General features: G+C 39.2%; 1 protein-coding gene across 2 annotated transcripts in view; it reads left to right on the top strand.

Annotated features, from left to right (window-relative positions):
* GALNT18 (polypeptide N-acetylgalactosaminyltransferase 18) overlaps positions 1 to 24,561 on the top strand; it is a 351,075-nt gene that overhangs the window by 192,180 nt on the left and 134,334 nt on the right. For both annotated transcript variants that reach the window (XM_032227368.1, XM_032227361.1), the window contains exon 2: positions 18,627 to 18,800. In XM_032227368.1, coding sequence (XP_032083259.1) covers positions 18,627 to 18,800 — 174 coding nt within the window. The remainder of the gene's footprint in view (positions 1 to 18,626; positions 18,801 to 24,561) is intronic.

The following is a 24,561-nucleotide window of genomic DNA, read 5'->3' as shown; positions in this document are numbered from 1 at the left end:
GGTACCATATGCTGACATTAGTAAACTTATCAGAGAGTGCTGTAAAGCCAGTGGTGGGATTCAAATTTTTTTACTACCAGTTCTGTGGACATGGCTTTGTGGGCATGGTGTGGCTTTGTGGGTGTGGCTTTGTAGGCATAGCATGGAAAGGATGCTGCAAAATCCCCATTCCTCCCCACCCCACTAACCTGCTTTCCAACTCCATGCTCCTGTTCAGGGCAATCAAAGAAGATCAGCTGGGAGGCAGTGGGGGCGGGGCCAGCCTATTTGCTGGTTCTCTGAACTACTCAAAATTTCCCTTACCAGTTCTTCAGAACCTGTCAGAACTGGCTGAATACCACCTCTGTGTAAAACCCCACGGAGCGGTATATAAACCTAAGTGCTATTGTTACTCTGAAGAGAGCCAAGTTGATTAGAACATTTCAGAAGGAAATATTGACTGTTACAGCAGAAAAATAAAGAAGTTCTTCAACATGATGAATCAATTTAGCCAATGTAATATACACAGAGAAAAATGATACACTGTGCAATTTAAGCAAATAAATAAGAACATTCTAAAAGAAAAGTAATTAACATGATCGAGTGTTTACAAAGCACAGAGCCAAAAGCTGTGGGAGATTTTGAACTTGCTTGCTCAATGCTGTTATTCAAGGTTCTATCTGAAGTTCCCTTAAGTAGCAATTTCTTTATTATATTATAATGATAGGATCTGGAGTTTCATGCTTATAAATCACAAACTGTGTATCAAAAATTATCAACATATGCATCATTTTAGCTGTTTGTATTACTGCTTACTCTCACCATCTTTTCACCATGTTCTTTCTATCCTGTGATTGAGAACAGTCTACAAAAGCATTTTTGTAAAAACTTAATGGCACTCAAAATGAATAATTATTGGGTCACCTTGAGGTATTATAGCACTTTGTTAACAATTAGGAAGAGAACAGCTTTCCTAAGGATGTGGTAAGAAGGTATGTTAGCCTGTTTCAAATCTGACATACAGAACAAGGAATTCTAAAACCTGTAATCCAATATATCTGCTTTGGGCCAAACTGGGGTGGATGGGAGATTTAGCCTCTCTTCCAAGAGAGAGATCCCTCTAAGTAAAATCCATGTATGCCAACTCTGTGGTATGAACTATGTAGGAGTGTTTCTTTACAAAATGATTACAATGCTTGCGAATTCTGAACACATCACTGCGTATCCTTGCTTCAGCAGACAGGATTTTTTTCATTGCCTAGAGTGTATTTGCCTGGGCATTGAACAGAAAATTGAGAGTGGAATGGAGATTTAAATATCCATCTCACATTCCAAAGCAACAACTATAGACTGGAGATGGAAAATTGAAACTAGCATGAACTACTCATGAGTGCAGTGCAGGCTAGGGAGTGGAACTCAAAATTTCTGAAACCATATTCTTTCAACAAAGATGTTGGAAATCTATGGTCATGCTATAGGTATAGCTTAGCACAAGTAATATCTTATAGAATCTGTGCTTATTTAAATCAAACTTAGATGCAAGAGAGGATATTTACTGTAGATGTAAAAATCTAGGTGACATAGGAGGCACATAAGTTTAATAAATAAATAAAACTTTGTTTCCAAGTTTGTTTTGATCCCAATAGGGAACCATATAGTAATAAAGCTGGTCTGTCTGTCTCTCTGTCGGTATTTAGCTGGTTTGGACCAGTTTAGTAGTGGTGCCTGCAGGTGCCCCCCTGGCAATATGCTGTCCTATTTACCCACATTTTCTAAGCTGCGTGCATGCATGCAAGCCGTGCACATGAGCAAAGTGCATGTACAGAAGGTCACTTGTGAGAAAAGCGAGCGTGCATGCATGCTCACATTTTTTGTGTGCAGCAAACTGATGGTATTTACCGGTGGTAAATATATATATTTATATTTGTTTTCCTTGATTTTCACGGGTACAAGTATGCAGGTCTTGGCGTATTCAGGTCTTTTCCCATGTAAGATTGAGAGTACCTTGGCGATGTTTCGATGAGGTCCCACTTGCCATCTTCAGGCTGGTGCCTTCGGCTTCGTGCTTGTGCAAGCAAAGCGTGCCATCTTTCTACAAATATTGGTGGGGGAGTGGGGAGTGCAGGCTTTGTTGCCAGCAGATTAATTGGCTGTTTCGTAAAATCCTGTATGGCTGAGGATTTTGTACTCGCTGTGTGCCTATTGTACTTTTGTGCCAACTAATCTGCAAACATCAACTCTATCAACTAATCAAGATGTTACAACACAGCCAATCAATCCGCTTACAACAACAAAACCAGCACTCCACACACACCACACACCAATATTTATAGAAAGACAGCAGCTCCGATCATGCTTTGCTCGCACAAGCACGAAGTCGAAGGCAGCAGCCTGCAGATGGCGAGCAGGACCTTGTCGAAACGTCGCCAATATACTCTCAATCTTACACAGGAAAAGACCCGAATACGCCAAGACCTGCATATATCTTTGTAAATTTCCAAAATAAAGCATATTTTTCTTAATATGAGGCAGTATATTTTTAAGTACTGACTATTGGGATAGTTGGGAATGTTATTATCTCTGCATCCTGTTGAAAGATTGGCCAACTTGTGGGAATAAGAAACTAGTTTATGTGGATCTTACTCTCATCTAATAAAATTATTTATAAAGATCAGATGTGTTTTTCCTTGCAGAAGGCAGCCTGTATGCATGCAGCATAGTAAGGCAGAAAAATGATTTCTGCGTATTACACTGCTGGTGTTGGGCAAACAGCTCTAGAATTTAGTTAGAGCATTTCAATGTTTCCATCAATTGTTGGAAACCCACCTGAATAATGTCTGCATATTTTTAAAAAAATGAATCTGAAAAATCCTGAAAAACAGCAATTCTATGGCCTGCTAATGTTTTCTGTAGGGTCAGAAATCATCTCGTTTTGGAGTAATAGGAATTGGAGTACATAGTTTACAAACCAAATTGCGGTGGGGAGCGTAACTGAAGTTATGTAGTTGTTATAGTCTCAGGAAGAAATATCACGTTAAGGAAGGCTCAAGTTAAATATTGTCCCTCAAAGTCTGTCTCTAGTACTGAATGACTGTACTGAATGTAGGGTGTATGTAAGTGATGCCCACTTGAGAGCATTTGTCTGAAATGTTATAGGGTCTCCTACTTGAGCAGGGAGTTGAACTAGAAGTCCTGAAAGGTCCCTTCCATCTTTCTTATTCTGTTAAATTAATGACCAAAGTAAGAGTTAGTTAATATTGAACACTTTTAGAAGTTTTTCTAAAGGCTTGAGACATTTAAAAAATACTAAAAATCACCATGTGATTATCTTCTATTTGTTTTGTGTAAGACAGTGTTTCTCAACCTCGGTGACTTTAAGATGGATAGACATCATGTCCCAGAATTGAAGAGTTGAAGTTCACCCATCTTTAAATCGCCAAGGTTGAGAACAGTGAAGTAACAGATTGTGGGAAAGCTAAAGTTTAGACTGTTACACGGTTATCTCAGAAAAAGCAGTTCACCCCAGATGCGAAGAGTGGGTAAAGATGCTTCAAAGACATTTTTTTTCTTAAATAATTCTTGAAGCAGGGGAATTATTATCACAATTTCTAAGAGTCTGTATTTACCTTAATTAACATTAAGTAACCTGAGTACAATTCATTTGTTCTTGCTTTCTTGGTACTGCCAATCAAATAGGGTCTTGTCTACCTATTGGCTCACTTTATTCTGCTGTAACCTGCCCTTTCGGTGAAAGAAAAAATGAGATGGCTTCTGTTTGACATAGACGTCACAATCTGTTTGCAAAAAAAAATGAAGGAACCTGTGGTCATAACAAGAGTTGGAACAATCTGCTTTGAGAGTTTGTCAGTTCTTTAAGATTGGTTAGTTTAACCTAGCTTGCACGAGAATTAGTTATACCAAGGGGTTTATGAGTTATGCCAGGAATAGTAATCTCCTAATAAAATGCTCATTTAAAAAGCCTATTAGAAACACATGTAAGCCAATACCATTTAAAAGGAGCCATTATGGCTTATACAGTGAACCTTGCCAAATGCCTCATACCCCAACCAAATCAGGTTCTGACCAAAAATTCACAATATTTTGAATCTGGTCATGAACACATACTAGGGTGGCGATCAAACATGGACGTGGGCCAATTTCCCCTTCCGTGCCATAGAGAAAGTCCTGATCTGCTGAACAAACTTGTCTGCCATTCCATATGTTAAAGTTACCCTTTATCTCATTCTCTCTGGCTTCTAGTTTGTTTTGTAAGAGTAACTTTCTTCCCCAGCCAGGCAGCTTCTCCCTTCCTCTCCTACCTCCCTGGGAGGCACATGTGATGCTGCAGAAGCCTCGATCACAGTTTTTTTTGTACTGTTGTTTTGCGCGCATGGCAAGGGTTGGGAGCAGAGCCAAGCAAGCTCTTCAGTTGAGAAATCTGGCAGCTTGGAAGCCAGGATCTCCTCCCACCTCCCCTCCTCTCAGTTCTCCGGGAGCAGCCTCAGCAGGCCGAGAAGGGCCCTGGCACTCAGCTTTGGGGCATGGAAGGAAAGTGTCTGTTCGGCCTCTTCTTCTTTCCTTGCAGAGAGGAAGGTATGAGCAGCACTGCGCAAAGCCAGTCAGTCCAGTCCAACCCCTCCTGCCCTCCCGCACAAGGAGGAGAGTCGGGCTCCTAAGACGGCCGAGAGGAAGGCAGAGGAGCTATCAGTGTTATTATAGGATTTTACTATTGCAACTGTGAGTTTCTGTGGCATAATTAACTGTTTTTGTGCTTAAAACATCAGTTTTTTTTTTTAAAAAAAAACCAATATTTTTATATACAGTTCGTAGGGATCTGGAACGGATTGATCATATTTACATACAATCCAATGGGGGAAATTAGATTCGGGTGATGACTAAAATTGGATTGCAACCAAGGTTATGTTTGTGACCTGAGGGTCCACTCTATATGGCACTTTAAACATTGCTAGTTGTTTAAAAAAACAAATGTTGGGCTTTTTCATTGGGCCTTTGCTGAAGCCTATTTCATGTTCATAAACCTATGACTTCCATGTAATTTGCAGTCCTTACGGATACACAACTGCGACAAATCGATCTTTTCTTCAATATTGATTATCCTAACAATATTGGCAGAACAGATAATGAAGCAAAATAACACAACTCTCCCTGACAAAACAGATTTAATTGTTATACCCTTTGCACAAACAGCAGTGTTTAGTTTAGTTGACTAGTTGTATGGGAGGGGAAAAAAATTAAAACGGCACAGTCTAAAATCATGAGCTTAAAGTTTCAGAGCTTAAAGCTTCAGATTAATGCATCCTCTTTTTATACATGACAGTATTAGAATAGAAATGATCAGTTTAATGGTGCAACTTCCAACATAGGTTTTTAAAGCTTTGAATTTTTTTTATAGATTTTGCAGTCTATCTCTCATGCTCATTTAAAGAATTTTTTTGAATTCACTGGAAAAAATGCTGAAGAATCAATTGTGTTAATGAGCTTAACAGTGCCACCTGTTAGGCATGTTAATACCATTCCTATAGCTATCTGGAGAATGTTCTTGTCACTTTTTCTACAACTGGGATTTATTTTCTATAGAATTGCTCAGTTAATATCTTCATGATTGGCATTTGACTTCTGTAGAAATGTAGTAATATAAATTTCTCTTGCTAAAAAAAGTGGAATAGGTTGAGCCAAGTTTTATATAACTTCCTGTGTTGTAGACCACCATCGTTTATGCCACTTAAAGTAGATTTATTGCTAAATAAATTTATTCCTTGGATGCTGTCTAATATGCACAGCAGTGCCTCCTTTTGGAAGTTTTATTGATCAGTCCTTGACCTCAAGTAACTTGCAACATAGATGGTTTGAAGAATCAGTGCCAGAATTGTTTTATAAATCAGAATGTTTGTGGCTGAAAATGTCTGTTCTGGGAGTAAAAAAGAGACAGAGAAAGATACCTGTTTCATAAAGATGAAAGTTGTATGAAGCAAAAATGGGAAGTGAAAGGATATGCAATTGTTGAAAGGAGTGTGTTATGCCATGCATTTATGAAGTGATTGTTTTGTTTCCCCAATGTACAGATCTGCACATGGATTCACTGCATTGTACTGCATGTACAATATTGCTCAGTTTGTGTCTGGGTGTTTTATCCTTGGGATGGACAAGTTTCTACTTACTCTTGGATTTAAAGTATGCACATATGTTGTATTGGCTGAAGATGCTCCTGAGTTTTTCCACTATTCCTGCAACACATAGAATGATGGCACTAGTACATTTATTGTTCTCTGTGTTGTTTGTTATGGAGGAGTTCCTCTGGGCTCTTTTTTGAGATTTGATGAACATTGGGATAGCCACATGTTCTGATGACCAGCGGTCCGCAAGCAGTATATCTTTCTATTCCCTCCATCCAGTCAAAGCTGAAGAAGTTCTTGGATGAGAGTGAAGCGTCTTAAAAAAAAACACTAGAAAGTCCAGTTGTCTCTTGAAAAAAGCACCTTCAGGACAACCATGATCTGGATGTCTGAAAATTTTCATAGACATTTATAATGCGGTTGTTTGTCATCTTCTTGCAGCAGCTGACTACTGTAGATGGTCCAATGTTTCTTCAGCTTCTTTGCAGAGGCAGCATTTGCTATCAGTTGCTTTCTTTTTAATTCTAGATTTGTATGCATTTGTTCTTAAGGTTTGATCATGTGCAAACAGAATTAGCCTCTCTATCTCTTTCTTCATCTTTCTTACTCTTGGCCATTGCCAGGTCTTATTATTATCCACTTTGCCAGCTAGTTTTTGTATTGTCCATGTAATACTTTGCCTTGCCATGTCTCTTTTTCTTCTTCATTTTCATTTCTTTTTCTTCCCCTCCATCTCCTTTATCACACTGCATTTTATTGTATTTCTCTGTGTGGTCCCATAGGTATACTTAGAATTGCATTGTTTCTTCTTTATCAGTTGTTGGCTGATTCATTGCAGTCTCTCCATTGATGGATTTGTAGACGCATTTCTGGTTCAACTGAAATTGGAGATTCTGCCAATAATGTCAATTCGATCTTGATAGCTACTGATTTTCTTGGCTATGACTGTTACATTTCTGCTTTCCAATGCTGCAAGTTATTATTTCCAGAACTGGTTTATTTTTTAAAGATATCCTCTTCTTGATGGACTTGATCTTTAATAACAGATCATTATTGTTTTCAATCCCTGTATATTTGTGACAAGCAAACAATTTTCTTTCCAGTAGTTTTGCAGCTGCTGGCCCTGTTTGCTCAGCCAACAGTTGAGCTCTTTCACCCATTTGTCTCTTGATGTTCAGGAACTCCAACACCTATCACAGTGCTTGTTGACTTGGACAATGATCCATCCAGTTTCTGTAAGTTATGTTTCACTATATTGTTTGTGGGGAAGACATTCTTCATCAAGGATCCTCTGATGAGACTTGTCCAGTATGTTTGAACTGCTGGCATAATTCACATCTTCTTCAGAGCAAGAGTGTCCCACAACCATGTTAAGATAGTGACTTGCTGGGAGATGATGGTTCATTGTACAGTCAGCCAGATGTTCAGACTGGATTTAATTTTTATCCACTCAATTGAGAGGTGGATGTTTGATGGTGTTACAGATAGTTATGTATTTATTTTATTTATTTATTTAGTTTATCAAACATGTACAAGATAACGGGTATAAGTATAAACATGGACACGAAGAAGGAAATGAGTACAAATAAATGGGAACAGTAGGACAAGGACAGTAGGCATGCTGGTGCGCTTAACATACCCCCTTTATGGACCTCTTAGGAATGGGTGAGGTTCATGCTAGACAAGTTGAAGCTGTGGGGGTTAGCGGATGTAACAATGGAGTGAAGCATATTGTTAGAGGATGGAAGCTGTTCCACGTAAAGCTGCCTTTTGCAATTGACTGAAGATGATTTCATCAATGCCAATGATATTCAAGTGGGGCTTCTCTCTCTCCCTCTCCCTCTCCCTCTCCGTCTCCCCCTCCATCCCTCCCTCTCCCCCCCTCTCTCTCTTCCTCCCTCCCTTTTTATTTCATGTTTCTGAACCTCCCAACTCCTTAAAGCAGTTGCTTTGCTATTGTACCCAAGGCACTTATTACTACTATGTATTGGTACTACCTTGCTTGCTTGCTTTTGCCACAATTGTTCAATTTCTGTTTGCAGGTCTTTGTTTTGTTTCCAGAACTATTTAGCATGATGATGATGATGATGAGGATGATGTTGTTGTTGTTGATGATAATGATGATGATGATGATCATCATCATCATCATCATTATCAGGTTCACGGAAGATCTGAACGATCAGATTAGTGATAAATTGTTATGGAGAAAATCTATGTGATTTCTAAGAATCAACAATGATTTCATTGCACACAATCCATCCATCCATCAACCAACCTACTAATCAGTATTGTCTAGTACAGTTGACTGATTGTCTGCTATGATGTAGAAAATGACTAAGTAATACAGTATATGTAGCAGTTTGTACATGCACGCACCACACAGAGAGAAGTGCATACAGACACACACAGTTATTTGATACTTGCTCTATGTTGGATAATGTTCATCCAGAGATGTTTATTGTTTATTTTTAATAGATATTTTGTTTTGTTTTTTATTGTGAAAGCCACCATAAGTCATGTATGTGAGATAGGCAGCTGTATATATTAACTAAAAATGTATTTATGGTCATTACAGTAGTGGCCAAAATTGTGGAAACCTTTTGGGAAAAGTATATTTTCTAAAGCTATCTAAGAACGTCACTTTTGTTGGAGTAGAACCATAAAATTATATATCAATGGAAAGATAATTAATCAAGAATGTAATGCAATATCTTTTATGAAGGACATACTATTAGAATAGCAGTTATAAAGAACTGACTTACAAGTTTCTTTAGTGGCTCTATAGATTTTCAATTGGGTAGTTAGGTCTGGGCTATTCCAGGCCATTCCAGCAGTGGAATATGATTATCTTGAAACTCAAAAACAAAAAGTGGTGTTATTAGTCATCAAACTCAAAACTACACTTTTCCCAAAAGGTTTCCACAAGTTTGGCCATGCTGTATTTGTGGTATCCATTCAGAAGCATACATAGAAACATATGAGAGAGTTTTATTCAAAGAAGAGATGAAATTAAATATACTTTGTTTCATACTTGGAATGAAAAAGCATCACATAGGGAGAGAATTAATTAGTCTGAGTCACTTGGAAAGAAGCCATCACCTTATCTAATATACTTTCTGCTTGCTGACCTTTCTTTATGGGCAGGAATGAGGAGTGGATGCAAATATTAAACTGCACTGCAAGCTTAGCACTGTTAGAATTAGTTCAGCATTTTCAGAATCTCCTTATGGTATGAATGCTTTGTTAGGGATATGTACTGTCACACAATTTGACCTGAGTCAACCTGGATATTGATGAGGCATTCAAACTTTGCAATAGTGCATAGTTTTTGTTGAAAACTATTTCTTTGACAAAGGGTTTGACACAGGATTTTGGCTGCAGTGGCACTTGCATGCAAATTGGAATGTGTGACTGTTCTGCATTTACTATGATCTTTTCCTGAAGCAAGAGGAGAAATATGTGACTTGTTGATTTCTAGACTTGTTTTTTTCTGCAAATAAAGTCCCAGTTTAGAAGCAGAGAACCGTAGGGAATTGGAGGACTTTCTGCTTTGCCTTGATGGCGCAGTGGTTAGAGTGCAGTACTATAGGGCTACTCTGCTGACTGTCAAGATGGCAGTTCAAATCTCACCAGGCTCAAGGTTGACTCAACCTTCCATCCTTCCAAGGTGGGTAAAATGAGGACCCAAATTGTGGGGTCAATATGTTGACTCTGTAAACCGCTTAGAGAGGGCTGTAAAGCACTGTGAAGCAGTATATGTTTAAGTGCTATGTTATTAGTGCTTGCTATGAATTGGAGAGTGCAGCTGATTGAAAACACTTCCAAACTAGATGCTTTGGTTGTCTTCCCCTGAATATAGTCAAGTTTTTTAATGTCAATCTACAATGTGCTCCTTATATTAAAAGAGGAAAAATTATAGAAAATTCTAATGCATAAAAAGCAGTAGATAAGAGTGCTTCTTACGGATGTCTAATTTTCACATAAATCAAGAAAAAGGGAAGCTTGGAGGAAAGAGAATTTGCCAATAAAAGTTAAATCACTGCTCTGGAATTGCATTCCTGGCTAATGCAATATAAAAGATTCTATGCTTTTTTTTTTTTTTTTTTGCTTAACAAGCTAGATGGTGCAGACAGTTCAGTACAGATATAGTTTGCATGAACCATATCTGTGCTAAATGTGAGATAACCTTGGCTGAATATCTCTGCTCTATATTAAAATCAAAGAGGCTGTGAAAGACAAGCTGGTTAGCTGTGGAATTGCTTATGTGGCTTGGAACTGCCGTCAAGGCATGCTGGTTTTTATGTGCTACATTGCATTTACAATGCGTGCTTTCATTTTCAAAACAGCAGGCATTTTTCTATGTATTTTCCTAAATAAATTCAATGTCACCATCATAGTCATCATTGTTTTGATCTGCCTGTCAATAGGCCAGACTGGTCAACTTCCTGCCCCCAGTTTTCATCCAGAAGTGAAATGGAGCTCATCTTCATAGCAGAATTCCACCACAAACTAAGCAGTGCTACCAATTTAGGAGAACTGAAAGCCAACATATTTGTCTCTTGTTGGAGGTGTGGATGGGAGGATGAAGGAACCCCTGTGTCAGACCTGGACCATATTTTAATTTTGGGACTTCAGGCCTGCCACATTTTCTATTGTGGGAAAATGGGAGGGGGGATTATACAGAGTGTGGGTGATATATAGTCAAAATAACATTCTTTCTCAGAAAGTCAAGGCCATTTTGCCCTGCAGCTGTGATGAAGTGACTGGGAGGCATCTCCAGTTTTGGATGGTGCCTGATTGGCTCATGTAATGGACATGTGGGAGCTGGGGCAGGGACTTGAACATTATTTTGGGTGGGGAAAACCCTGGAAACTTCAGATTCTTGTTTTCCCAGATGTGCCAAATGACATCTCTAATAAAATGGAACTTTGAGGAAACTCAAGGCTCTGAAACTTCTTTCATTGGCGGTTGTTACTTGGAACCCTGACACTCTGCAGAAGTGCCATTAACATTTATTTAAGATGAAACGAAAAGATTAAAAAGCAGGCTAAGACAACATTTGTGAACCATGATGGCAGGACGTTTTTTTGTCATTTTTATTTTTAATTTGTTTTCTTCATATTTATTTATCAGGTGAATCTGTTGTTTGGATCTATGGATGAATAGCTAGGGGCAAAGAAAATATAAATATTCCACAAAAAATATGAAATATTTTCAGGCACAGTGTAGGATTACTAAAACTGGCTATTTTGTTTGTGCCAGAAAAGAGCTAGCTGTTTGGTGATCTCTTGAGTTTTGTATTTTCTTGGGAGAAATACATAAATATACAGTATGTATAGGGATAGTTTGGGAGGTAGTGAACATATTTGGAGTTTTGACAACATACCATGTGCTGTCACAAAATGCCTTCTCTAGAGGAGAGTTTCCTGATATGCAAATGACTGCTGTTACCATTGATAAAATAGTCTTTTACCCAAAAGGCAAATTGCTGAAGTTGCTCCTTGTTATTGGCTCTAGTCTCTCTATTAAAGCTGTGCAAAGCAATTGAAAGAGGTGCTTTGTCAAGCCCTTGAGCACAAAAGCTACTGTGGCTGCCATTTTGATTTTTTTAAACTCCTCTCCAAACATCTCTAGGTTTTGGGCTGCCTCCATAGGCATATACAGGTAGTCTGTAAAGAGCCGAGGTGGCGCAGTGGTTAGGGTGCAGTACTGCAGCCACTTCAGCTGACTCCTAGTTCTGCAGTTGGGGGTTCAAATCTCACCGGCTCAGGTTGACTCAGCCTTCCATCCTTCCGAGGTGGGTAAAATGAGGACCCAGATTGTGGGGGCAATATGCTGACTGTAAACCACTTAGAGAGGGCTGAAAGCCCTATGAAGCGGTATATAAGTCTAACTGCTATTGCTATTGCTATTGTCTTCAACCTACAACCACAATGAGGCCAAAATTTCCATTCTCGCTAAGCAAGATAAATGTTAAGTGAATTTGACTCATTTTATGCCCTTTCTTGCCAGGGTTGTTAAGTGAATCATTGAAATTGTTAAGTGAATAACATGGCTGTTAAGTGAATCTGGCTTCCCCATTGACTTTGCTTGTCAGAAGGTTGCAAAAACTGATCACATGACCCCCGGGACACTGTAGCCATCATAATATAAACCAGTTGCCAAATATCTGAATTTTGATCACATGACCACAGGGATGCTGTGACAGCCGTAAATGTGAAAAATTGTCATTTTTCCCCCTGCTGTTGCAACTTCAAACAGTCAAATATATGGTTATAAGTTGAGAAGTATCTATATTACAGAAAGTCTCTGCTCATCTTTTTTTCTTAGCTGTATTTGAGATGTGTGAATTTAGGGTGTTTGCAGGAGCTGAAGCCTTTACACTGTATCTTGTGTACTGTTTTTCATCTCTGCGGCTGGGAAATTAGGCTGTTTCTTTTAGAATATATACCCCATGGAAGATTTATAAAGATTCTTCAAGTGGCTTACACCATAGCATTAGACCACGAATCCACAATAAATAAAATTGAAAGCCCCTTAACACAGCATGGTCATTCCAAAGAGCAAACCACAACATAACAATGAAAATGAAAACAATGTGCAAGCAGCAGGTAGCATAGCAATTAAAAGCCCATCATATCCCCGCAAATGTTTGCTGGAATGAGAAATTGAAGAGAAATGCCATTTCTATAATAGAACAGAAGAGATAGCTGATCAAGGTGGCAATTTCCAAACACCAGTATTGCTCAGTTGGGAACATTATTCTTTGTCCCTTTGACAAGGTGTGCAAACAAATGAGATAACCTGATGACTGAACATCTTGAAAAATTAAATGCTCGCTGTGATTAGAGTCGCTGCTCTAATTTGAATCTCTATGTGTCTGATGTCTAGGTCCAAAATGCTGTTCGTGAGCATTATCCTATGACCTGGGAAATCCGTAGAACTATTTAAATAAATTAATTTCAGCTACAGTCTGAAAAATCTTGAGAAATTCCTGAATGGAACTACTATACGTATCTTTTGTCATACATTATTTATTGCGTCCATGGATTAGACTGACAGCTCCGGTTTTATACCTGTCTCCGCAGCACTGGCCTCATCTTATCCTCGGGCTGCTATTGAGGCAACCTTCCTGTTGTTTTGCAACACCTGCCAGCTAGAACAACAGCGCAGAGGGAGCCTGTCAAGCTCATAATTATGCTGGCAGCTTTTCTATCACCGTAACAGAGGCTGGATTGTACTAAGGATTATTCCTCGAAACAGCTCTACATGAGTCCCAACCCACCACTGGATGGCCATCTTAACAGTGGGGTTACACTTCTGGGTTGGCATATTTTATTTTCTCAACAACCTCTTGACCTGCACAACTGCCTTGCTGTGTGTTTTCATGCTGCATAACAATCTCTTTATATAAGGACAATCTATAAACCCTGTTAACATGTTGAAAGGTTTGGTAGAGGTCTAGGGCGTGTACTTCTGGATCAAACCAGCAAGCAGCAAGAACAATATCTCTCTTAATAAAATTAGTGTTGAGAGTGGGATGGAAAAGAAAACACAGTTGTCTAGCTATGTAAGAGCCCTATTTTCCCACCACTGTGGTCATTGTGATACAACTCTTCCTCAAAGAGCAGTTTCAGACAAGGATGGGGGAAAGGAGATTGGCTGTAGGTTCCTCTGTGCAAGGTGCTATGGGGTTCAAGGCTCTCCTTGATTGTATTCAATAGCTACATTGGCACTTGGTGATATCTTTACCAACATGAATCAAGTGTTGCCAGTGCTTTAGATCTCAACCAGGGTGGATAAAATGGTGGTGAAATGCTGTCCAGGTGCTTGGAGACGTTTGGGTCTGAAAAGAGGATCAGGCTGAGCCTTAATCCCAACAAATTAGCTTCATGTATGTGTGAATGACCGTGTTCTGACCTAGGCCTCCTAGATCATGAAGCAAACTCCTCATCCCAATGAAACCTCTTTTAGTTAGGTTAAAGGGAATTCCTCTCCAGCAAAATCCCGGCAAACAGTCTTCCATGAGATTTCACAACTGCAGACTTGGAGAGTTGCCAAGCTGATATCTTCCAAATGCCACACTGTAGCAGCAATTATTGGCAATAAGTCAGGAACAGATCTTTACCCTAATGAATTGAACTAATTGTTCCTGCAAACTTCCCCCTCTTTATTCCCTATGGGCCGTTCACCGTCCACCTGTGCCTTTACTCCAAGTTGGCCCTTGTTCCTTAGTTGTTCCCTTCTCCTGGCAGCTCTGTGCATGCACACACTAGGAACACTTGAGCCCTATTGATATCTGACTCCAAAGGCAGCTGATAACTGTCAGATGGCCCTGGCCCTACCTCTGCCTCTGATGCACAGCACTTGTCAGAGCTTTCCCCATACTCCAGGACTGGCCCATGTTCCTCCCAGCATCCTCACTTTCCAAATCTGCTGCCAGATCCGCTGGCCACTGGTGGGCCACAATACTTGGATGCAGGAAGAAATTCAATTAGGCAATAGTCTAATAAGAGGCTGGAGGTGAGAAATAAGCATGAAAAGTGTTTATGAAGGTTTTTTTGGACTCTCTCTAGTTTTCCTGAAAATGAAGAAAAAGGTTAGGGGAGGCATCCTTTCAGTATTGCAGGACTCTGTTAATGTAATCTTATAATATCCTAGGATTAGTTCATCTGGGTATGCTTCTTTTCTGTCCTGCTTCACAAGTCTGACTATAAGCTATCAGATTCTGGAGTAAAACTGTCTTTAGTTCGGATGGGCTGCATTTATTTTTTATATCTTATATTAATTTAGTTTCTAGTTGGAATTTATGAAGATGGGGTAATCCTGTGCCATTGAGTTGGAGGTTTGTCCATGTAATAGCCAGGAGCCAAAATTGATTCAAAGGTACCTCCCACTAAAGAACTCAAGCTTTTAATTAATGTTTTGGTTTTTTTTTTTCAATATTTATACTTTCTTCATCAATTTAGGGCAGGTAGTAGCATCTAGCTGATGGCTGATCTCAGGAAGGTGGAACAGAATCATGAACTGGGGACCACAATGAAATTAGACCCAAATATTTCCTTGAAGAATGCAATGGGTACTTGGTCCTTTATTGTTGTCAGAAAACTACATAGGTGTTATCATAGATTTGGAGCTGAAGCTATGTGGCAAGAACTGGTGGGCTTCAGATCAGTGAGAACCATGGCATAAGTATTTTAGCCTCAAGGCTGAGAAAAGAATATCTGACTCAATCTGCTGACTCAGAATGGCATTAATAAAATCTTAGGAATTGAGAGTGAATGTTCTTGATGTGTTTGTACATATGACTTGATCTTTTTCCATAATAATAAACTGATAATTATTATCTATATAAAATAAGGGGCATTTGCTTTTTTTACACCAGCGGAATCCATTTTAAAATAGCCGAACAAGTTCAGTAAAAAAAATGAAAATGTATTTATTTCATTACAAACTTGATGAATTCACTTTATTTAAACCTGGCAGAAATAAAATATTGAAGTTCTCATTTATGTCTTCCATAGGATATAATCTACATCATTTCTCAATGTGAATATTAAAATTCAGATGGTAAACAAGCTCTCTATCCAGGGGTGGGCTGCTATGGGTTCGCCCGGGTTTGGGAGAACCCATAACTAACATTATGGATGGTTCGGAGAACCTCCAAACACCACCCCTGTCTGGTTTCTGCACAGCCTGTTTTGGATGCGAGATGTGCAGGGCCCACACGGTGGCTCGGGGAGGGGAAGATCAGGCTTCCCAGAAGGCCTCCAGAGCCCAGGGGAGGCAGTTTTTGCCCTACCAGAGGCAAAAGCCTCCAGAGCCTGGGGAAGGCAAAAACACCCCCCACCCCATGGTGCAGGAGGCCGATGCCCACCATGGCCACACCTACTCAGCAACTGAGCAGAGAACCCGTTTCTGAATTTTTTGAAGCCCATCCCTCTCTCTATCTATTTTACTTTGGGTTTCTTCTCTATCATCTCTTGAGTGCTTTTTAGGCCCCAACAGCTCTTCAGTCAATATGTCAAACAATAATCAACAGGATCAGACTTCCTGGAGTAGGTTGCTTGCTTGCTGCACATGCTAAAAATCATTATGCGATGTCACCTTTAGTAACTTTATAAAAATCAGCATAGCTAAGTATAGACAGATTTAGATTTGTACTGAACCTAATTAGCATGAGATTGATTGCATCACCAACAACGTCCACATATACTCTTGCAGTATGTTGATCCGGTATGTCAAAAGATCTTACAGTTCTTGAATTAAATTATGAGGAATGACTCATTTTGTGACATGTGAAGTCATAATATAAAGCCTTGTATCTTAATAATACCTTGGTGATTATCCATGACCTGACACAGATTTTGCACTTCAAGCCCACTCTGCACGCCCCTCTTTTAAAAATATATCAACCCTTTCTGATAGCACATCCACAGGGGATTGAAGCATACTTTTTCTCTCTCGCCTCTTTTCTTACAGTGAAATGCACAGAGGGATGAGTTTAGAATGTGAAAATACCTGCTTATATAATTTGCCTTTTGAAATACAAGTGATATTTTATAAAATTAGGTATCTTGGGTCTTTATTCAGCAGTGGAAAATGTAGTGTGGAAGCAAAACTCTGAATTTTCCTTATTAGAGAAAGCTTCAAAGGAAATACAAATTGTACCTGGTTTTGCTTCTCAAATACTCTAATCTAATAATTGATCTTGTGAATATATAACACTGTGGATATTTCTTCTGAATTGATTGGTCATGCCATCCAGCAGTGAGCCTTTTATCTTTTCTTGCCTTGCTTATTTTTCTGGTTATTTTGATTGCCTTTAAACACCTTTCATCAAAATGACCTCCATTTTAAAAAAGGAACATCGATGTATCTTTCTAAAACAGAAAAGTGCCTACATTATTGCATTTAATGAAACCTTTCTTAAGAAGATCTATAGGATTTCTGGAAAATTAAATTTTTGTCCCATAATGAATATTAATTAGCTACATTAAGTACATTAAGCTACATTCAAAAGTATTTGAATGATTATCTTCAGATTGCTAGACAATTTTAAAACAAAGATTGCTACAGCATTATACATCACGGCCCGAATGTTCATATAATGATTACTGACCCCTAATGTATTGATTGATTGATTTTATAACACCCATAATATGAGTACCCTAAAATTACAGTGATACAGGGAAATATAAGGAATTAAAATGCAATACTAAAATCAATGCAGGGATTTTAACGAATGCAGAATGAAAAAGACAGTATGGTGAAAAATCACTGCAATAATTAATCTGATAAAATCTGACACGTATAATCAGAATATTCAGATTAATTTATTAATAAAATAAAACAGTTGTAAGCTTGTTGTTGAATTTGGTGTGATTTGCCTAGCTAGAGTGTCAATTGTAACTGATATTGACTATCTCAAAAAAGCTTGATCACCATATGGTATATGTGCTATTCAGATCCCAAAGAAGAAAAAGTACTTTGAGATACATGGTTATGCTTGCTACACATGTTTAGCACCTTTTAAAAAATAGGAACCATTCCCTGGCAGTTGCTTGATTCACTGAAAATATACCTTTATGTTAAGGAACTACTGACAAGATACAATACAATTCACCAGTCAGAGTCTTCTTAAAGAAGCTACATATTTTCCTGGCTCACACAGTAATGAGTTTGAATAAAATACCTCCTTGCTTGCTCCAATTTGCTCCGAGTTCTTCCCCTTTTTGGAACCTCCTAACTTCAGACATGAATACTTCTTGGTATTGTTCAGCTGAATGTAAGACTAGAAAAAAAAATACAGCTCTCTAAGAAGGTGCAGAAAGGTATGGTGGAAGTACTCTAGACCCAAGCGTCACCTCGCAGCAAAATGCTGCAAATTAATTCAATAATAATAGTTATAGCAATAGTAATAGCAGTAGACTTATATACCGCTTCATAGGGCTTTCAGCTCTCTCTAAGCGGTTTTACAGAGTCAGCATATTGCCCCCCAACAATCCGGGTCCCTCATTTTACCCACCTCGGAAGGATGGAAGGCTGAGTTACCCTGAGCCGGTGAGATTTGAACAGCAGAACTGCAGTCAGCTGAGTAGCCTGCAGTGCTGCAATTTAACCCACTGCACCACCTCGGCTAAATAGCAATTGTAATAGCATTTAGACTATATACTGCCCCATACTGTTTTACAGCACTCTCTGAATGATTTACAATGGCCCAACAATCTGGGTCCTAATTTTCCCGACATTGGAAGAATGGAAGGCTGAGTCAACCTAGAGCTGGTCAGGATCAAACTCCTAGAATGGGCAGAGTTAGCCTGCAATACTGCCTTCTAACCATTGAGCCACCATGGCTCATAATAAAGAACAACACATTCCTAGTAAACCATAAAAGTTGCACTAAGTAACCATTTTAATTCTGACCAACATGGATTCCTTCCTTGACTCAATACATTGTTTTTGTTTTTGTTTTTTTTTTGTTTTTTTTTACAGAAGCACCATTGAAACCAGAAGAAATCCTGCAGATGCCTTCATTGACTCATCCCTCTTTGCTCACTGGGGCCAGGATTTGAGCCCTGAGAACCAACGCACTGCTCTTAAACAGTTCCAGTACTATGGTTACAATGCTTACCTGAGTGATCGCTTGCCACTAGACAGAACCTTGCCTGACTTTAGACCTACTGGGTAAGGAGCAACTTTTGGAAGTCATTTGGTATATTTTATCTAAAGGAGGAGGTGAAAATGGACTAGATAACATTCTATTTAATGGAATGTATGAAGAATTGCAGGTATGATCTAGTCAAAATGAATTGTGCTTAGAAAGTATGGCTTTCAGAAAATTAAATGTATGAAATTTGGTATAATGAAATTAGCATTATTAATAGCTACCCATGTTTATCCTAAAAGGGACGCAGTGCTCAGTGACTAAGATGCTGAGCTTGTCATCAGAAAGATCAGCAATTTGGAGGTTTGGAGTGAGCTCCCGTTACTTGTCCCAGCTTCTGCCAACCTAGCAGTTCGAAAACATGTAAAAATGCAAGTAGAAAAATAGGAACCACCTTTGGTGCGCCTTTGGCTTTTAGTCATGCCGGCCACATGACCACAGAGACGTCTTTGGACAGCACTGGCACTTCGGCTTGAAATGGAGATGAGCACCACCCCCTAGAGTCGACAACGACTAGCACATGTGTGCAAGGGAAACCTTTACCTTTATATTTTATGTTCATTTTCTAAATTAAATGCAATAATAAGTGCTAGCAGAACTGTTACTTGCTTTTTCTTCTTTTTTAAAAAATACTGCACATCATTCTTCAAAGCTGAAGAAGGATGTTTCCAGGACTTTTGAAAATGGTTTGTTTGGTTTTTTTTTAAAGTCTAAAGCAATGATAAAAATATATATAGTATTTTAGTTTTAGTGATAGCTGTATACTGATTCTGATTAAAAATTTACCAAACAAGTTTGTTTATGTGTTCAGGTAGAATGATACATAGTACTTTAACAAGCTGATGGAAGATATTTTATAAATTCTAAGCTATGAATTTGATCTTTGTACAATCCCTTTTAAAGAGAAGAAATGATAAATAATATAATGATAGCTTTTTTTTTCCTGTTTGAGCAAATCTTCAGGCTTTGGTTCTCAGGCAAGCATTAAATCATTATTATTATTCCTCCTCTTCCTCTTCCCCTCCCTCTCCCCCTTTATATTTGATAAAAAGGAGAGGTAGAGTGACACATTATCAGCATACTGATGACACTAAATCTCTGGATGGTTTCACTCAGCTATTTTGTGAAGTTATCATTTTAAAATAAAATAGAATCTTCTGTGAAACTCCACAGTATAAATGCCACAGGGCTGAGCAGACGTCTCATCTTTGGGGAGAAAGCTTTCTAAATTGAAACATTGAAAAGTTCTTCCATCCGCACCTAATTTAGACAGCCTCTCCAAAAAGATAACTTTTGGACAAGGTACTGAAAGCTGCTGAGAGCAATAGAAGAATCATAAAGAAGTACAATTTTCTATCTTTTAACTTCAAGCCAGAGGTGGATTCCTACCAATTCTCACCAGTTCGGTAGAACCAGTTCGTCAAATCTACCGAACCGGTTAGAAGAGGTTCCACCAGTGGACCCGGAAAGCAGGCCACACCTACAAAAGAGGTTCCAAAATTTTTGAAACCCACCACAGACACACACACACACACACAGAGACTCACACAGAGAGAGAAAGAGCAAGAGAAAGAAAGGAAGAAAGAAATAAAGAAAAAAGAAAGAAAAAGTGAGAGAGATGAAAGAAAAAAGGAAAAAGGGACAGAGAGACAAAGGAAGGAGAGAGAGAGAGATAGAGAGGAGAGAGAGAGAGAGAGAGAATAAGTGGCCGGCAAGCCACTCCTACCAGGTCACATGGCTGGCAAGCCACTCCCACAAAGGAGACCACACCCACAAAGTTTGAAATTTTTTTGAAACCCACCACTGCTTCAAACACAGTGAGACTATGCAAATAGAACAATACATTGTAATTAACAAAAATAAAATTGTATACTTCATAGGAAAATAGGAATATATCAACCCAAGGCTTCCTTAGAATATTAATGTAAAGGCTCTTGTGAATAAAACTTAACTTCTAATAATTGCACAGACAAATCCTATTCTTTTTAGTGGCATAATCCTGCATTATCCTACAATCCTTTGAGGTCTTAACAATATGCAGTCTTATCGCCCATAACTAGCTCTCCAGCCTATAATTAATTATAATGTTGAATTCATATCTATATTTTTTTCTGTTAAAAGTTAGTGTTGTAGTTCTGGTATCTTTTCTTTCTGAGGAAATTCTAAAAATTCTAGAATGCAATAGAATAGGCAATTGTATTGCACTATTAGAAATCCTTTTTCTTAGTAGTAGTCCATCTTATCTCAAAAGGCAGTGATAAAAAAGTTAATTTTTGATTTAAAATATCCACATCTCTTTTTACATTAGTGCAGCTAAAAGGATATTCCTCTTTATATCCCAGTTCTAGCTAATACAGTGTTTAATTGCTAATAAGGTCATACCCATTTAAAAGGGATGTGGTAGCTCAGTGACGCTGAGCTGCAGTTCAGCAGTTCGAATCCCTAGCGTCACGTAATGGGGTGAGCTCCTGTTACTTGTACCAGTTTCTGCCAACCTAGCAGCTCGAAAGCATGTTTAAAAATGCAAGTAGAAAAATAGTGACCATTTTGATGGGAAGAGTGCGCTTTGGCTCCATGCACTTTTGGCGATAAGTCATGCTGGTCACATGACCATGGAGATGTCTTCGGACAGTGCTGGCTCTTCAGCTTAGAAACTTAGATGAGCACAGCCCCAGAGCTGGAAACAACTAGCATACAGGTGCAGGGGAACCTTTATCTTTACCTTAATGTCATACCCTTTAACTGTGCTAAATTCCTTATTAATGTTTCATATATACACATAGAAAACTGACACTTTATAAGATGAACAATACAACTTAATGGTTGTTGTCATTGAAAGTTGTTGTGTCCAAGAAGGGCAGTGGTGAGAGAGTGAATTCCTGGTAAGCATATTGCCTATTGGTTCACCGACAAATGTGCGCTCGACAAAAGCTGGCCGACAAAACCGCTGGGATAAAACCGCAAGTTCGAAATCGCGGGTGACAAATGAGCGCAGAAAACACGCCGACAACAGCGTGCTGACAGAAGCGCGCTCTAAACCTAACCCTAAACCTAACCGTAACCCTCACCCTAAACCTAACCCTAAACCTAATCCTAAACCTAACCCTAACCCTAACCCTTACCCATACCCTAACCCTTACCTTAACCGTAATTGCGCTTTTGTCGGTACTCTTTTGTTGATGCACCTTTGTGGGCGCGCTGTCGATGTCACGGTTTTATCACTGTCGTTTTGTCGGGCGCGCTCTTGTCGGGTGCGCATTTGTCGGGTCATGTTGCCTATCTACATAGGTAGAATCTTCTCTCTCACTTTTTTCCTTCATTCTCTGTATGGACCCTGTGACCAGAAAAAAAATCAGTGATAATACATATGGATGCTAGTATAATTAGTCTTGAGCAACTAATATAGGAATGATGTGTCTTAATGATGTTATAATGAACTTCAATATAATGAAGACTAAATACCTTGAATGTAGTGTCCAGACATATAGTTCAGTCTAAACTGTTAGTACTGAGTCAAATAAGATGACCCAGTTCAACTTCTAATTTATGATTTCTAATCACTATTGGATGCCCAAATATGGGTGCTTGGGTGGAATGGCACTATGCAAAATAACAACAACTTCTGCATCTGAAATTTAAGGCCTGTTGAAAAGTCATCTGATCCAAAGCAATTCATGCAGTCAGTGGAATGTTGGCTAGTGATGAAGATCACATGAGTAGGGTTACTGGTCATATACCCAGACTAAATCATGTGGCAAATGAGGATATACGGAAAACTTTTAGTTTTGCCTTCATAGCTGACAAAAATGCAATAATCATGCCTAGCAGCAACAATTCCATAGCAAAAAGATTTCTTCTATGAAATGTAGAAAATTGCTGGCCAAAGAAACAACCAAAACTGTGCTAACCTGACTGATTAAAAGATGATGCATGCTTTGTGAAGCTCAACTGTAGAGATGCTGCAGGCTGTGTGAAATGGCATGCAGACTGGAAACGAGCAGATGTGTAATCAAGTAGGACAAACCCTAAGAGATAATAGAAGACAATGACAACTTTGTTCAGTGATTATCACACTATGGAACTGATCATGAAAAGACTCTATGAATCTAATGCATGCTGTAGTATTGCTTCTGTTATACAGGTAAAGAAAGAAACTACCTTTTCTTGAAGGGATATGTCTGGTGAGCTGCTGTTCATATCTCAAGTAAAATAAAAGTATTGGTCTGCTTGAGAATAGATTACAAGAAAAGATATTTGAAGCATACTATACCTATTAAATGTTCATTCCAGTTGGTATCTGTTTAACTGCATGTTTCTGAACAAACTGTCTTCTCTTAAAAATGTAAATTAAGTTAGAAAAAGCCTAGTGTTAACAAGACATCTGTGCTTCCATTATCATATTATGATCCCCAGATTTTCAGTTTAAGGTTTTATAGTTCTCACTGTAAAAAATTAGACTGGAAGAAGAAAAGGCACAATATTATGGGTTTGGGGGTGGGGGGAGACACAGGGAAATTTTACTGGAAATGGGGATTTTAAATAAATACTACGTAGTAAACATGTTGGCTATAGTTTTCATGAAGAAAAGAAGGAAAATTTGTGTGAAAGAAACTGCAATAAAGACAATGCAACTAAGTCTCCATGTAATTTGATATACAAGGGACTGGAAAAAAATAACAAAATAACATACTTAGATCATTAACAGATCATTACATCAGTATGGTGTAATGGTTAAGGCATTAAATAAGACCATGACTTCTAGTCCTACTTGGTTTGGGCCCCTTTTGCAGCAATTACTAGCTCAATGTGGTGTGGCATGGAAGCTATCAGCCTGTGGCACTGCTGAGGTGTTATAGAACAGTGATCCCCAACCCCCGGTCCGCGGACCGGTGCCGGGCTGTGGAGTACCTGGCACCGGGCCATGCAGCGGCCGGGGGCCATGATCGCTGCAGCGGCCAGGGGCCATAGTTTCTTTCTGTATGCAAATTAGGGCTAACTGGCACAAGGGGTGTTACTGGACCGCTGGTGGCACTCTGATGTCTGAGCCAAGGTGGCGCAGTGGTTAAATGCAGCACTGCAGGCTACTGCTAGATCAGCAGGTCAGCGGTTCAAATCTCACCGGCTCAGGGTTGACTCAGCCTTCCATCCTTCCAAGGTGGGTAAAATGAGGACCCAGATTGTTGGGGGCAATATGCTGACTCTCTGTAAACCGCTTAGAGAGGCCTGAAAGGCCTATGAAGCGGTATATAAGTCTACTGCTATTGCTATTGCTATTGTCACCAGCGGCCCACCGCCCCCCTGTGTCCAGCGCCGCCCTTCTCATTCCTTTTCAGTGCTTCAGCGCTGGCCGATTCCTGAAAAAAACCTAAGAGTGCCTGCGCAGCTACGTAGGGCTAGCGTAGACAGCGCTAGTAGCGTAGCCTTGCACTTTATATTTATGTAATTGTATTTTATTTTGTAAGGCATGTTTAAATACAATAAATAAAAGTTGTTTAATCAAAACAATCTGATATATAAACAATCAATGTGTCGTCGCGAACAACGCCCCCCCCCACCCCTGAGCGCGCTCAGCGGGCCCACGGTAAATTATCAAAGGCTGACTGGTCCGCGGCAATAAAAAGGTTGGGGACCACTGTTATAGAAGACCAGGATGCTTCAATAGCGGCCTTCAGCTCTTCTGCATTGTTCGGTCTCATGTCTCTTCATCTTTCTCTTGGCAATGCCCCATAGATTCTCTATGGGGTTCAGGTCAGGCGAGTTTGCTGGCCAATCAAGCACAGT

This window comes from Thamnophis elegans, chromosome 1 (genome assembly GCF_009769535.1).
Source record: "Thamnophis elegans isolate rThaEle1 chromosome 1, rThaEle1.pri, whole genome shotgun sequence".
In the NCBI taxonomy this organism is placed as follows: domain Eukaryota; kingdom Metazoa; phylum Chordata; class Lepidosauria; order Squamata; family Colubridae; genus Thamnophis; species Thamnophis elegans.
Note: the sequence above shows the minus strand (reverse complement) of the source record. Positions and strands in the feature narration are given on the sequence as shown.